Source organism: Syngnathoides biaculeatus, chromosome 2, assembly GCF_019802595.1.
Source record: "Syngnathoides biaculeatus isolate LvHL_M chromosome 2, ASM1980259v1, whole genome shotgun sequence".
Taxonomy (NCBI): domain Eukaryota; kingdom Metazoa; phylum Chordata; class Actinopteri; order Syngnathiformes; family Syngnathidae; genus Syngnathoides; species Syngnathoides biaculeatus.
Window position 1 is genome coordinate 23,893,951 of NC_084641.1, and position 15,853 is coordinate 23,909,803.

Below are 15,853 nucleotides of genomic sequence, written 5' to 3' on the forward strand. Positions count from 1 at the left end.
GTAAACCTCTGTGTGACCGACAATTTATTTTCTTTTTTTAAATACGCATTTGACTCATTTGAGAATAATGCATATATTTAAAAAAAAGTCTGTCGGGGAGAGGTTAACCTAAGATTAACCTTTGGCCGCAATACGCTTCCGTGTATGTTGGAGACGACTCCCTGTTGTTGTCGTTTTGTTTTTTGTTTTTAACTCATTGTTGTCAAATGACACAACTTGGCATTATAAATACTTCTTGGGAATTTGAGATTGAGAAGAATAATTCCTAGTTGAAATGATGTGATCGCTACACAGGCGTGTGCGTATTTTGGTTGGGCACCATTCATCATGTTTGATTGCCGAAATCCATCGATCTTTTCTGGTCTTTTCAGCTGGCATTCCATAGAATGACCTCTTTGAAGAACTGTCTCGTCTGTTGTAACAACCAACAGCGCAAATCTCGGGTATTGTGAATATTCTGCTCCGGTTCAATGTCCCCCACACCGTGGAGCAGTTCTTTTTGACCAGCAATATGGCACAGTAAAAATGGTCACGTCACGTACATGAGCTCAATAGACAGTTGAAAGAACTGCACTACAATATTTCAGCCTTCATGTATTCAGTAATGACAGTATGAGCATTATGGTGATCATCAATGATCAGTTGGAAAAAAGACCTGGAAATGAGACCGAGTACCTTTTGTAATTTCTAATGTCATTTGAGAAATGCAACTGGCAGAGATTCTTCACAGAAAACGGCTGCAGTTGGCGCGGACACCTTCTTTATGGAATGTTATATCCTTTTACAGCCCGAGGGTTTTAATAAAACCTCCACGACTTTGGTAAGTTTGGTTATTTTCAAATTGGAACTTGGAATAAATTTGGATTTGATGGATTGGATTTGTTGTCCCATTGTTTTTATTGGGGAAAACAGTGAGAAAAGCAAAACGCTTGCTGGTTGATTGGACAACTTATGGGCCAGGTTACTTTGGCCTTATGTATTGTATGCTTCTAAAACAATTAAACGTACACACTTTTATTTCTACTGACCTAAACTTGATCAAAAATGTCCACATAAGACATCATTCCTGATGGTGAATCATTGTCTGTATTTCCAAGGAGATTAATGTTGTAGCTTCAAAGAAAATGGGAACCCTAACCCAACCTGTTTTGAATAATAACCTTTAAATTTGTTCCAAAATAGAAGTAGCTAACATCTCAGCTGCAGTGCACTATGAAGGTAAAAGAAAACTTAACATGACAAAATATATTTTGGCTATGAGAAATTTCCGTGCAGTGTAAAGACGAGTATTTTGCCAGACACTGACTCCACCTCGCTATCTCTGGAAATACCATTAAGCATGGAAACAGCACAACAATGGCGAAACAATGCTTAAAATAACAACACCACAGCAACGTGCACTCCAGATGGTCACTACTTCTGTCAGGGATCGATCACCATTCAAGTGAATAACACAACAGGAAGTAAGGTACAATGAGAAAAACTGTGTCACCGTACTTTGACATGAATGTGGCAGAAAGGAAAGGCAGACAGCCAACAGGACAGAGACACTCAAACAGTCCGCATTCAACACAGGAAAACAAATTTCCTTTCTACCGATGCCCTCACAACTATACATGGCATTCGCCTGCCCCTGCACATTATAATCTCAAGGGTCCATTTTTATTAAGACTGATACAGGTTGAAGAAAAACTCAAAAGGGGCTGCAAACGGCAAAAAAGCCAATGGAATGGGGCATAGGGGTTTTCTATTGTAGCATTTTTTTTGTGTCTGATTTTGTGGAGCTTACTGTGCTGCCATCTCTGCTGGTGGTTAAGAAGATCAAAGTGGAGATGTTTATGTCTCCAAGACAAAGCTAAAACGTCTTGTTATGACCTGACTGGCGGCTTGAAGCAGGATGTGAAGACGTCACGGCACACATGCACATAAACACTGTGGAAATTACATGTGGGAGCTATAATGGGAGTGATACCCCCCCCTACACATAACATCAAGACAACATGTAGGTTCTAGTCTCTTACTTGTGCTCTCAAAGACTGGAGGCTGTGTTGCACTTCCTCCATCCTCGCCACTGGGGAGATCTATGTGGACCAGATACAAAAGAATTACTTTTTAAATGACAATGAATACCGCAGGTACGTTTTGATAACACTTCAATTTTGAGAAGAAAACAAAGAGGCAAAACACAGCGATTGTTCGTCGCCCCGCCCACCTCCAGAAGCTTCATCAGCAACGAAATCCTCGTCATCGGCCAGTAAACTCGGCAGCGCCCTCCGCTCCACTAAGTCATCTGGCAAAGGGACCTCTCCCCATACCTTGGAGGCCTGTGTGACCTGAAGCAAACACAAAGATTTATGGCGGTTGAAGTCTTCATACACCACGGTTACACCCAGTGATATGCATGGACCCTGGAAGGGCAGAGTGAAAACAAAGACTGCTGCAGGAAACAGCATTGTGACATGTTTACTTTCAACAATTATTATCTCTCTGAGGGCTTTTAAAGAGCTCACACGCAAATAAAAGTTCACAACCCACTCTCTTTTTTTGTTGTGTGTTTTTGCGCTTACATCTTAAGTATACATATTCAGGAATAACCCACACATGACTGCTTGGAAACAAGAAACGGAGTCGGGAAGGGATTTCGATGATTGCACAATTCAAATCAGTCCAAATGTGCTTTGAACGTTCTTTCTTGTCTCAGGTGAACATAACATAATTTCACCCTAAAATGAAATGCATTCATCAGTCTCATTTGGGCCGGACGGTCTTTGAAAACATTTTCTCTTTCTTTGGTTTTTACATAAACAGTAATTCCCGAGTTTAAATATTTCTGTTTGCAGGTGGCTGAGCACCGACAAACGTCTGCGGACAAAACCAATAATCCTTTCCAAGGTCACTGAATAAAAAGCCTTGTCTTGTGTCTATCAGATGTAGCTGCACGATTTCAGTGAGGAGACTCAAAGTGAGCCAGACGTTCTGTTATCTGATCATCTTGATGGAGGTCACACTGCGAGCTCGAGAGCCTTTGCTTTTCGCAAACTGCACAGATGCCGGCGAGAAGTTTAGATACGAGTCTGGCAGGATGACACCGTTGGCATTTACAGTAGGCATGGCCCGCCAGTTCCTATTTCCACCCAACTCTGTCATGTTCGTTTTCCCCTTTAAATGGCTCCAGATAATAAATAAGTAGATCTATCCCCTCCAAATCCTCTCTCCCCTGACTGAAGACCCTTGTAACAACAATCACGGGCCTCTTTCAAAAGGAAACCGCTGACTAAACGAATTCCTTTCAGTGGTGCCAACCAGTCAACCATCAGTATGATCTCGCCTTCGGCTCGGGTATCCACGTGTCAGTGCGCGCCATCAGGGCCAAAACCTTCACAATGACTTAGATTTGCACCTGCAGATACTGTATATTTGCAGAACGAAAGACCCTATGTTTAGGTGAAAATTTGTATGTTTATCGTAGCACTGCAACAGCTCAAAAAACGGGCACAACTTTCGGCTGTCGAATTTTACTTTTGCTTACTTCTATGGAGCACTTCCACAGGATTAAATATCTGGTGAGTTTCCAGCATGAAGGACACATGGGCAGCAAGCGTATATATGCAAATACTTGGACACCTACGAAGAATTATAGAGGACCCTTGCGAATCCCGGGGCCTAAAGACCGAGCCAAGCCACAATTAGCAAATTTCTGCTAATAATTGACGCCTCCCTAAAACTGCCATAATTTCCAATAAACTGGGTCTATATTGATAGTTTAGTCTACAAATATACCACAAACTATGATACCAAAACACCTAACATTTCATACACTTCCAAACATCTTTCAACATTGCTGTACTCTTAAAATGCAGAACGGTATAGTACGGGGAAGAGCATTTAGCAAATCAGACATCTCTTGCCGCCGTCTATTTTAGTTATTCCACGTAGTCAAGTCGCGGCCTCCCACTCTACATCAGTACTTCAAGGTTACGTATTACACAAATGACAGCACCCAAAAAACAAACTGCCTCCAGCCTCTTCATCCCAACTAGCCCCTAACTCAGGGGTCGGGAACCTTTTTGACTGAGAGAGCCATAAATGCCAAATATTTTAAAACGTAATTTCAAAAGAGCCAAGCAATATTTAAAAAAACAAATACAGGTGTATTTGCGCATTTATGTCGAACCAACACTTTTAGAGTACAATACAGTCTCTGAATTCTTTTAAATAACATTATGATGTTGCTAACCAATGATGACAAAAGCACTTCTTACCATTAATGCGACTTAAGGTGCTTCCTGGTTTTGCTAATGGCTTGACAGTCTGTTTCATACACTGTCAGATTAATCTTCACGCAGGCGTTGAGATTTCCATCCGTTAATCACGAACATAATTCAATTTGATTTTCTATCATGCTGGTAGGATGGTGAACAGTTCTTGCCAACAAAGGCGTGTCTTTTATTCGTTTGATTGTCTTGTCTTGATGCGAACTTGGCAAAATTTTGATTGGCAACGTCGAATACGAACGCTTTAGCATACTCCCCATCTTTGGATTTAAACACACAGCAGAACCCTCCACCTCCACAATGGCTGTCCATTCTTGTTGAAAACTTCAGTGGTATTCGTAATCTTTTCTTTGAGCGACCTTTGTCAAAAGCGTTTCCATAAATAGTTGTTCCGATAAGATCAGCATTAGAGCCTTCTGCACCACTGGACTTGCAAAAACTACGGCAACCCGCTATGGCAAACTGTCTCTACGTCATTTGTGTTGCCTCCCACACCTAACGACGGCAACGCCACTAGGACAAACCTTCTCTGCACGACAACAATCACATGGACGGCGTGTCGTTATGAGGGCTCGGCGAGCCATATGCAACCACCAAAAGAGCCAGGTGTGGCTCGCGAGCCATAGGTTCCCGACCCCTGCCCTAATTACTTCTCCAGCCTTCTAGCGCTGGTACACCTCAACAAGATGATAAATGATATTAATCGTTAACAACATTTGGTGGGGAAATAGCTTAATCAGATGATGGGTGAGTGCTGCTGGGTGGATGTTGAATTGCTGAAGGCAAACTGCTGACATTTCTTATCAACCACATGAATTCAGTGTTGTGCTCGAGCTGTTCAGTGCAAGCCACCAGGGCCGACAGTACTGTAACGAACTTGGTGTTGTTGCATTATGTCTGTTATCGTGTGTTACTATTGGAGGTGTTATAGCGAGCCATGTCCTGTTCTGTCGTGCTTAGCACTGATTTTCCGATTGTGTTTGAATGCATCGGTGCTGCTGTCTCGTGCGTGTGTGTAGACTGGATGGGTGTGTGAAGAGAGATGTGTGTGTGCGTGTGTGTTCCAGCAGGCTGAGAATCACGTTTTTCTGTTACTTCTTTAGTGTTTCTGTCGGATATGGCCCACAGTATTAAATCTAGAGTAGGTAGGGTTGTCTTTTAATAAAGGGGACCTCGTTCTGAAAAAAAAAAAAAAAAAAAAAAAAGCATAAAGGTGAATTTGCGATTGCCTAACCGTGAAATAGCAGTGGTCAACTGTACAAATACAGTAAATATACAATGATAAACATCTCTGCAAAAGGTCTTTGTAACTAATAAATTACACAATGACACAGCATACAATTTAGGAATAACAAGATTAAAGATCACGACTGCTTACGACGTGGTTTTGACGTGAAATTTAGGGAAAACATCTGTTTATGATCAGTGAACAATTGACAAGCAATGAAAAGAACGATATAAAAAACTGGGAAGATGTAACAAAGCTGAGAATTTTTTTTTTTATCGTCAGCGGTCCTTTGAATCTTGTCCTCGAAGGCCTTCTGCATCACCCACCACAATTTAGCACATCTCACGTCTTAGTTCTTTAGCTCTCAGGAATGAATGGTCTGCCTGTGACAATGAGCCGACTCTTTCCCTGTAGAATTTGCGGCAAAATTCCATCAATTATGACAACTCTGTTTTAATCGTTACTGTGTCACAGGCGGGTTTTCCATATTCATTAGCGCTTGCTGGCTTTATCCTACGTTGAGTCATTCAAATATAATTATTTGGGGACAGAAATTAGTGATCTCATAGATAATTAAATCCATCACACAAATACAAAATATGCTCACGGAATTTATGCATCACACAATAAAGCTTTGATATAAATTTCCAAGGCTCAAATTAAGGGATCTCATATTGCAATGTGTGCGTCAAAATTCACGTTTTCCTCCTCAAAAAAGCACATCACAGTTTTAACACAGACATGGTAGCGGGGACTGACCCATGCAGGGGCGTATGTGACACAACAGACTTTTATGACCGATGCGTGGGCAGTAGAATGCAGAAGTGAAGCTATTTGGCTAAAAGGCCGGGAACACAGTGGGAATGTGCGATCCGACGTTAAACTGAGAGAGGAAAAAGACAGAAATTAGCAAATGTGTGGGAGCATTTCATAATGAAATTAGCCGATTTCTACTCTCCATATTTGGACATTACTTAACCTGTTCAGCCTGTATATGCTCACCTTTTGGTCAAATTTTCCAGAACTTCAGTTTTGACCATCATCGCTATGCAGATGACACACAGTTAGTTATGTGTAGCAGTGTCTCCAGATGGAGAGGTGTTATGCCACTGTCTAAAGCCGATAAATGCCTGGATGAGCCAAAATTCCCTTCAACTATACCATAGCAAAACTCAGATAATTGTTTTTGGCAATAAAGAAAAAGGATTGCTGCTTGTAAATACCTGGACTCGCTATCTTTAAAAACAAAGACCATGTACGAAACTTTGGTGTTCTGATGGATTTTGACCTGACCTTCAACAGTCATATCTAAACAATTACTAACACTGCCTTTTACCATCTGAAGAACATATCTAAAGTGAAGGCTTGCATGTGTCAAGCTGACCAGGAGGAGCTCATCCATGCATTTATGTCAAGTAGACTTGACGATTGTAATGGTCTTCTGACTGGGCTCCCCAAAAAGTGCCCTGCGTCCTGCCCGTTGACAGCCGGGATACGCTCCAGCACTTCCCGTGACCCTTGTCCGGATAAGTGGCTAAGAAAATGGATGGATGGATGGCTGGATGGATATCTAATATAGTTTCATATGCATGTAAGAGAGACCAAATCGCAAGTGCTTCAAGTGATCAAGTGAGTGAAATGAGGAAAATTAGTGTTTTAGATTTGCAGATGATCCACACAACATGTGTCCACACCTGCAAATAAGTGTTCCTCTGCTTGTCACATGAAAACCAGAGCCTACCAAACACAGCGTGATAATAACTCCCCAGGGTACATGGATTTTCCCATGCCGTTGCCGATGCAGCTGCAGGACAAGCTCTGCGAAACGGGAGAGGCAAAGTCAATGTGCGATACATTTTACAAATTCCATAATTTGTGCATGATGGCAACATGGAACTTTCTCTTCCTGGCCTCGTCAATATTTATCCCTTCATAACTTGCCGTTGTTAGGTTCTAGCTTCTTTCTGCTGAGACTTGAAGAGGTAACATGCAATGGCTATGAATGGAATGTACGGCACATGGAACATTAACATAGAAAGTTGAGGCCCAATGCACCAATAAAACCTGAGCTGCAGAAACTGAGCTTCCTTATTTCTGACACATTTCTATCGCTGGGATTGTTAGGAGGGTTGCAATAAAGGGGCTTTCATCATGATAGTTCTCCATACAGTATGACAAGAGAGGGCCACTGAGACTTTTTTGTGCTTGCGGTTAACTGTACATTGAAAAAGAGTTTAGAACTGAGAATTGCGACAACAGAACGTCTTTGTGCATCTGGAATGGTGAGTAATCTGACAAACTGCCACTCACGACACTAAACCTCTAACCCGGGCCCCTGCTGAATAAAGAGTCCGATGAGTGAGGTTCTGAGGCTCCGCGCAGCTCTTTTGACATTTCTACAGGGTTTAATCTAAAGTGATTGGATGAGGAGGAAATGGAAAGAACTTCTTCATTCAAGAGACAAACACTCTTTGACAGGTGCGGCGATTGTCTTCCCAAAAGATTCCATGACTAACAGGATAGGCGCAACAAACATGCTTGAAAAAAAAGGGCGGGTGGGGGGTGGGGGGGGTTTGACGTGAAGACTGGTCCATTTTTAACTTCCAGTCTTATTCTTCAAGGTCATTTAGTCAGTCTCCCACACTAGAGATCACATGTCAAGCTTGGTATGCTGCAGCCTTCATACTTGATCTTTCCCACATTCAGGCAAAATGGCTTTGTCACTCCGGTCCTACAGAGGCAACTAATGGACCTCAGAGAAGATAAATGTTTCAGTGAAAAGAAATATTGATTTCTCACTATTTAGCAGTGGAGGCAGCATGGCGCAAAGAGCGGTGCAGTTTACACACTCAACAGCCAAAAACGGTCTTGTCCCCCGCGAAGCCATCACTAATTCACAGTGAGGAAAAGTCGAACAATTCTGGATAACACAACAAGTGTTCTATTTGAGATGGCGGGCCAGCATTCCAAAGTTATGACACATGTAACTGAGAAGCGTGGATTTCTGGTGTGACACTGTCCTGTCATGCTACCTATCGCTTTTCCACAGATAATTTGGCTTTATGGCTTCCTCTATTACTGGGAAAACAGCTGAGCTACTTTGTCATGTAGAACAACATTTCCACCTTTAACAGGCTGTGTAACTAGAAGTTAGGCTTTCCTGTCAGCCGAGAAAATACTTCAGCGCACATGGAGGGATGTTGAATGAAGTATCCAGCCTGTGTGAACTAGTCTTTGCCAAATACTGGAAGAAATGAACCACCCCTCCCTCTCAAAAAAAAAAAACTACCTAACTGTAACTTCGTGCTTTGTGCATGAATAAAATTAGCATGAACACACCCTCATCATGGAAAATGCAAGATTAGATGCACATGACGCAGTTTTCAAGTTAAAAGCAATCGAGCTGATCGATAGAGAAGGAAACAGAGCTGATCCACGTAAACTTGGCATAAATGAATCGATGCTGAGACGCTGGAAACGGCAGCGGGAAGAACTGGAGCAATGTAAAAAAAAAAAGCTTTCCGAGGTAAAAAAGATGGTAGCCTGAACAGTGTTGCTTCTGTGTTACTGCTGCGTCTCTGTGACTTTTACCGGTATGTTTATTTACCCAGCTCTGTTAGTACTGTGTTACTACCATATTGCTGCTGTGTTATTGCCGCGTCACAGGCACTATTTGGAAAGAAAAGCTAAGCTATATTATTAAAACTTTGAAAACTCTTTCCGTGGGCCGCCTTTTTTTGTAAATAGCTCATGTTTCAATGTGGGCACATGCGGCTTATATACAGGTGCGGCTTATGTATGTACAAAAATGTTTTTTCCTTTAAAAATCTATTGGGTGAGGCTTATAACCTGGAGCAGTTTACAGTCCAGAAATGATGGTACAATATGAAACCGATCCAAACACATGCAAGGCTTTAACACACTTTTAACCAGACCGTGTCCTTTTGAGTCAAATTAATGAGAAAGTCGTTCTTGTTTTTTGTTTAATTGAATGTGTTCAGGATGGAAAGTCCACTGCAGCAGAAAGCCATCTTTGAAGGCCGAAGGTCACAGCCTGACGACAGAACAGCCATTAAGTGCGGGGATCGTATATTGCAATGGCTCTTGCAATATGAGACTTAAGGCAGTCATCACTCAGATGCTCCTTGTTGAGCTATCTTAGTCTAAAGACAGCAAAATTGACACACTCAATAATGAACTTCGTCCATTTCCTTTTTAGGAATGAGTTTTTTAGCGTCACATTGAAAACAATCTCCATGATGAAATTGAAACGGTGTTTTAATAAGACATACTGACAATCGTTGCTCATGTGGGAGGAATATTACATTCGATCCAAAAGTCATCACGCACAAAGGACCAGTTAACAAGCTTGGTGGCCGGTCTTTTTATGCATCACCTCAGCAGGGGCCCAAGCAGGACCCTCTGTTAAAAAAAAAAAAAAAACACAAAGCCCTAGCCATCAGCAACGATAAACTATAGACCTCCCAAAGTACCTTATTTACACACACAAATGTACATAAACATGTGAAATGAAAGACACCAGCTGAAGAGGCTCACACATCAGACGTGTGTTCCAGTCAGGAATGAGCGGATTCTGTTGAAAGAGGTTGTCTGTGGGGAGGCCGATCTTGTGGTGAGGATTTTGGCTCCTAGTCAAACCACTGGTGAGCTTGTCAAGAGGTTTTCTCCCATAATTAATAATTGGGACTCACGGGGAAATAAACAATCCAAAAGAACAAAATCAAAGACCGAAAACATATCTAAATTTTGAAAATAAAAGCATGTGAAACTAATGCGAGACTTAATTTAGTGTGTGTTTCCGGTAACATTTTTGAATGACTGACATACTCGAAGTCAGGGGCTGAGAGAGCAGCTCCAATTGCCGCAGACGACAGCTGGCCGGCCACTTGGAAGGGAAGAGCAGTGCCAACGTGGCCATCTGAAGCCTGCTTATTTATAACGGAAAGATCCGCCATAAAAAAAAAAAAAACATTGGCTGTCCCGTACGCAGCAAAGCAACAACACCACAACGTGCTAAGTTAACGTATGATGACGTCATATGGTTGAGCGCTTTAACCACATGCTGCATCAGGCATATTGAATCCAACGTCATTCCGAATCAGCACCGTTATCCTTAGCCAATTGCCTCAATGTATCAATTTTTACTTGAAGAGGTTCATCTGCTTTAACCAACTTGTCTTTGACCTTGTCAAATAAAAAAAAAATAAAAAAAACATATTATTGCGCATAAGGGAACATTTTAGTTTATGCAATTCAAAAGGGGTCAATGCTTTCCCACAGAAAAAAAAAAAACATGCACAACTTGCGCAGTCATTGATCTCCAAAACACTGAAAAGCCCAAACAAATTCATCCATTCATCCATTTTCTTTGCCGCTTATCCTCACGAGGGTCGCAGGGAGTGCTGGAGCCGATCCCAGCTGTCAAGGAGCAGGAGGCGGGGTACACCCTGAACTGGTTGCCCGCCAATCGCAGACCACACGGAGACAGACAACAGTCGCACTCACAATCACACCTTGGGGCAATTTAGAGTGTCCAATTAATGTTGCATGTTTTTGGGATGTGGGAGGAAACCGGAGTGCCCGGAGGAAACCCACGCAGGCACGGGGAGAACATGCAAACTCCACAGAGGGTGGTCCGGGATTGAACCCGGGACCTAAGAACTGTGAGGCCAACGTTTTACCAGCTGATCCACTGTGGCACTTTTATATTTATTTAGATTTAGGAAATTTTCACCGCACCTAATTGTGCCGTAGTACTTAAATACTTCAAATTCTAAGTGACAGTGATTGAAGCGTCACATTTTGTCTGCCTCACAGTTCTGAGGACCGGGGTTCAAATCCCGGTTCTGCCCGTGTGAACGTTGCATGTTCTTCCTGTGCCTGTGCTGGTTTTCAACCACATCCCAAAAACATGCATTCGTTGGAGCCTCTAAATTGCCTGTAGGTGTGATTGTGAGTGCAAATGGTTGTTTGTTTCTATATGCCTTGCGATTGGCTAGCAACCAGTTCGGGGTGTACCCCGCCTCCTGCCCAATAACAGCTGGGATAGGCTCTGGCACTCCTGCAACCCTTGTGAGGATAAGCGGCTCAGAAAATAGATGGAGTGCTTTTTTTCCCTTTCTTAGAGGCTACAGAGGCAAAATAAAGAGGTTACACAGCAACTGGGAATTGTTCTTAACTTTTGAAATGTTTGACAAAATTGAATTGTCCCACATTCATTTGGAAGAGGAGAGCTGCTCATTCTGCTCTGGTTTTCACCACACTGAGGTCAAGAATTCAGACTCCCCCTCCCTTTGTCTTCATCGCTGCCTATGGACATCACCTGTTGACTTGGCCTCACTCATCTCGATCATAACGGCCGGCCAGAACTCACTCATGTCTCCCTGATGCACAAACTCATCTGAGTTACTCTCAAGTGTATGGAAAAACTGGATGAATAAACCCAAACTAAACAGTTTACATCACCTTGATTGCAAAACATCTTAATCATCACATTATTTCCTCACTTTTACATATCTGTCAATAAGGGGGCGTGTGAGAACAACTCGGCCACCCACAAAGCTGCATACGTAACATTTTCATCAAACTTCTGAAGAACTGTATTGTATTACACTGAACATTTAAAAATACATCATATTCTTTTTCCATGTTTTGAAACAGCTATATGGATTCATTTAAATTATCTTCTGTTTCCTTTTATTATTCTCTGCTTATTGTTTTTAAAAAAAAACTAATTTATTCAAAAGAGATGGAAAGTTCAAAAAAAAAAAACTTGTTCAGGTTTTAAAACGGGACATAACACAGACATTGAGTTAATTAACTAGGATTTGTGGCGGTGCCATGGTGATCCATTTGGAACTCACAGCAATTCCAGCATGCTGATGTTTTGCTTTGTAACCCAAGATGCACTCCGAACTCGGGACATCACAACAGAACCTGCTGTTAAGTCAGAAGAACTCTTCGCAGGGCGCCGTTTTAAGTACATCAAAGTCCTTCTCGGTTTTCACACCAATTTGGAAGCTGCGCAAAGAGTGAAACAAAAACTGAAGTAGGGTTCTTCTTTAAAGGGGAAGTCCGGTCGTTTGGATTAAAAATGTATCCGACAGGTCATGTCATATGTACTGTACCTTTAAAATTTGAGGTTAATCCAATATCCTTTAATGGTGTCTTGAGAAGATTTTTAGCGGCAATTACGAATTTTCATGGGCACCGCCATTTTCGCGAGTCACATGACCTATGTGCTTGGATGTGACGTACTACGTGCCCCAACAAAGGCTCGCTTATGTTGGGCCACAATGGTGGCCAGTGCTGATTTCTCGGATTTCTCATCTAATGAAGAAATAGCAGCATCGGTTGATCGGGAAGACCACGCAGATTAAAACATGTTCCTGTAAATAATGTTGAATATTGGGACGGTTCTTCGGACGGGAATGACACAGGGTCTGATTACTCGGAGACCGACGCACGGGACATTAAGTGCGTGAACAAAGGCTCGGTTGCATTCCTACGCAATCATGGACAGCGCTGATTTCTCGGATTTATTCTCATCTGATGAAGAAATAGCAGTAGGCGTTGGTCGGGAAGACGGAGGAATACGTCCATATAGATTTGAACATGTGGCTGTAAATAATGTTGAATATTCCGATGGTTCTGACTGTTGTCTGTCCAAGGTGTACCTTGGCTCCTGGTCGTTGACAGCTGAGATAGGCTCCAGTACTCCCCGCGACTCTTGTGAGGATAAGTGGGTAAGAAAATGAATGGATGGATGGATGGATGGTTGGATGGATGTATCGGGCTTCAAATCCTGGACCCACCTGTATGAACTTTGCATGTTCACCCTGGAGCTGTGTGGATTTTCTCCGGGCACTCCGGTTTCCTCCCAAAACCCCAAAACATGAATTAACTAAAGACTAAATTCCCCCTTGGTCTGAATGTGTGCAAATGTTTTTGTTTGTTTTCATGTGCCCTGCGATTGGCTGGTAACCGGTTCACGGTGTAGCCCACCTCCTGCCCAAAAAGTTGGGATTGGCTACAGCATTCCGGCGACCTCTGTGAGGATCAGCGGCTCAGAAAATGGATGGCTGCATAGATAACATAAATATGATCGCACTATAGCAGTAAAGACAGATGTGCCCCCCCAATGGAAAGTACCTAATGTGTTTTTGCCAAGCAGTAAACCATCTGTCGAACATTCATCGAGTCCCTGAAAAAAAGTGACAGAACATCCACGCAGCTCATGGATATACAAGCAAAGATCATCCGATTTGTCACATAACTGTTATTTCAACAAGCGGGCCTGTCAAATTCGCAGTCGTTCGGGGGCCATTAACAGCCAAATTTGATGTCAAGCGAGCCGGACCAGTAAATTCATAGCATCGATTCATTCATTCATCTTCCGTTCCGCTCATTCTGGAGCCTATCCCAGCTATCTCCAGGTCGGAGCCGGGCCGGACCGTGAACAGCTCACCAGCCAAACGCAGAGCACATATAAATACATTAAAGCCAGCCAATCACAGAGCACGTTTAAACACACTTCAAATCAAACCACTGACACTCACATTCATACTTATAGCCAATTTAGAGTCCCCACCGAACCTATCATGGATGTGTTTTGGGATGTGGGAGGAATAAATACATTTTTCCATTTGTTTTAATGCAAACGTGTACAAGTGTGTAAAGAAAATATTTACATTTTCTGATTATTTTAAAAACCAACTCAGATTATAGCCATCATATCATGTGAAATGTTTTGTTTCAATTTAACATTTACATGTCTGTTAAAAACCTGACTGTAGTGATGGCATTTAAAAGAATTTGGAACTGGAAAAATATGCTGTCTTGTGCTATAAATTAAATGAATTTATGAAGATCTAGAAATAAAAAAAAATTCTAGCCGTTTTCTGCAGAATCTAAATAATTGTCAACATTCTACCCCACCTAAATGTATATTTAAATTTCAAATTCGTTCCACTAAGATCACACTGTGATGCTTACAAAATCACCTGATTTAGCAAGTAACTCAATAAATGATGTAATATGAATAATAATAATGAGAGTCGAGCCTAGCCGAGAGTGAAACTAAATTCAGATTTCTCCAAAATCAAGTAAACCTTATTTATTTAGAATTTTCACAACAGCTGGAACACAGTCCTAATAATATTCACAATTCTGATAATTATAGGCGGAATGGTGGAGCAACTGATTAGAGCGTTGGCCTTGCAACTCGGAGGACTGGGTTTGAAATCCCGGCCCTGCCTGTGTGGAGTTTTCTCCTGGCACTCTGGTTTCCTCCCACATCCCAAAAACCTGCAACATTAATTGGACACTCTAAATTACCCTGGAGGTGTGATTGTGTGTGCAAATGGTTTTGTTTGTTTTCATGTGCCCTGCGATTATCTTGCAACCAGTTCAGGGTGTGCCCCGCCTCCTGCAAGACTGAAGTCTGCATTGAACAGTTTTAAGGAACGAAGATCATAGATGACGCGATCACAGCGTGTATGACGTCAATGTCGTTTGCTACAAGCTGAATTTGGAAGTAAACGTGTACCTTCCGTTATCTAACAACCGATAGTTGGTTGGCAAGAAATATATCAAGACTGATTCAATTCTCCCGTCCCATTAAGTCGCCTCCTTGGTTTCAATTTACTTTTTGGCCAGACTCTCATCCCTCTCCATATCTCCCCCGGGACACATTCAGCTCCACGTTAGGGGGTGGAAGCTTGTTCCAGTACTGCTCCTCGCAACCGTACCTTCCCAGAGTCCAACAGTGCCTTCATTTATCGCTCTACAAAAACGTGACATGCTGCACGGGAGAAGAAGCGCCTATGATCTCCTCCAATGAACGTCACAGCCAAAAATGCAGAAAACATTGCCCCAAGGACGTTTACGCACCGAACAATGATCATCAACAGCCTGCCAACTCAAAGGCGCCTAACTTTGATTTACCCAAACTGAAAACTTGGGATTTAATAAGCTAGGGGAGGGCAAACCCCCAGAATAAATGAAATAATCATTGAGAAAATTCATTTTGTATTTACTTAAGTAGTCTTTGTGAGGTATTCAAATTGACTTTAATGTGTGAGGTGTTTAAAGGTCAAGTGTCATGAAATGGATGATTTTCAGTATGTTATTAATGAAAAAAAAAACAGCTGGTATGGACCCATCCGTTTTTTCACCACAAAAGATGATTTTGATGTATATGGCTTTTTGTAACTCCTGCCATGAAAATCCTCTCGAGGGATTTGTTTTCGACAAGAAGCAGGAAGCAATGTTGGAGGCAGTAGTGCGCGCAAGTGGACTCATTTGTTTCTATTAGTTTTACCTGCGGGAA

At 42.1% G+C, this 15,853-nt stretch overlaps 1 protein-coding gene across 9 annotated transcripts in view; it reads right to left on the reverse strand.

The window, feature by feature from the left end:
• The window catches only part of hspg2 (heparan sulfate proteoglycan 2), a 112,748-nt gene that overhangs the window by 78,534 nt on the left and 18,361 nt on the right, over nt 1-15,853 (reverse strand). For 8 of the 9 annotated variants that reach the window (XM_061842269.1, XM_061842331.1, XM_061842284.1 and 5 more), the window contains 2 exons: nt 2,213-2,333; nt 2,022-2,081 (listed from right to left, as the gene is read on the reverse strand). In XM_061842269.1, coding sequence (XP_061698253.1) covers nt 2,022-2,081; nt 2,213-2,333 — 181 coding nt within the window. Of the gene's footprint in view, nt 1-2,021; nt 2,082-2,212; nt 2,334-4,262; nt 4,660-15,853 lie in introns of those variants that run through there. The other variant, XM_061842306.1, reaches the window with a different exon arrangement.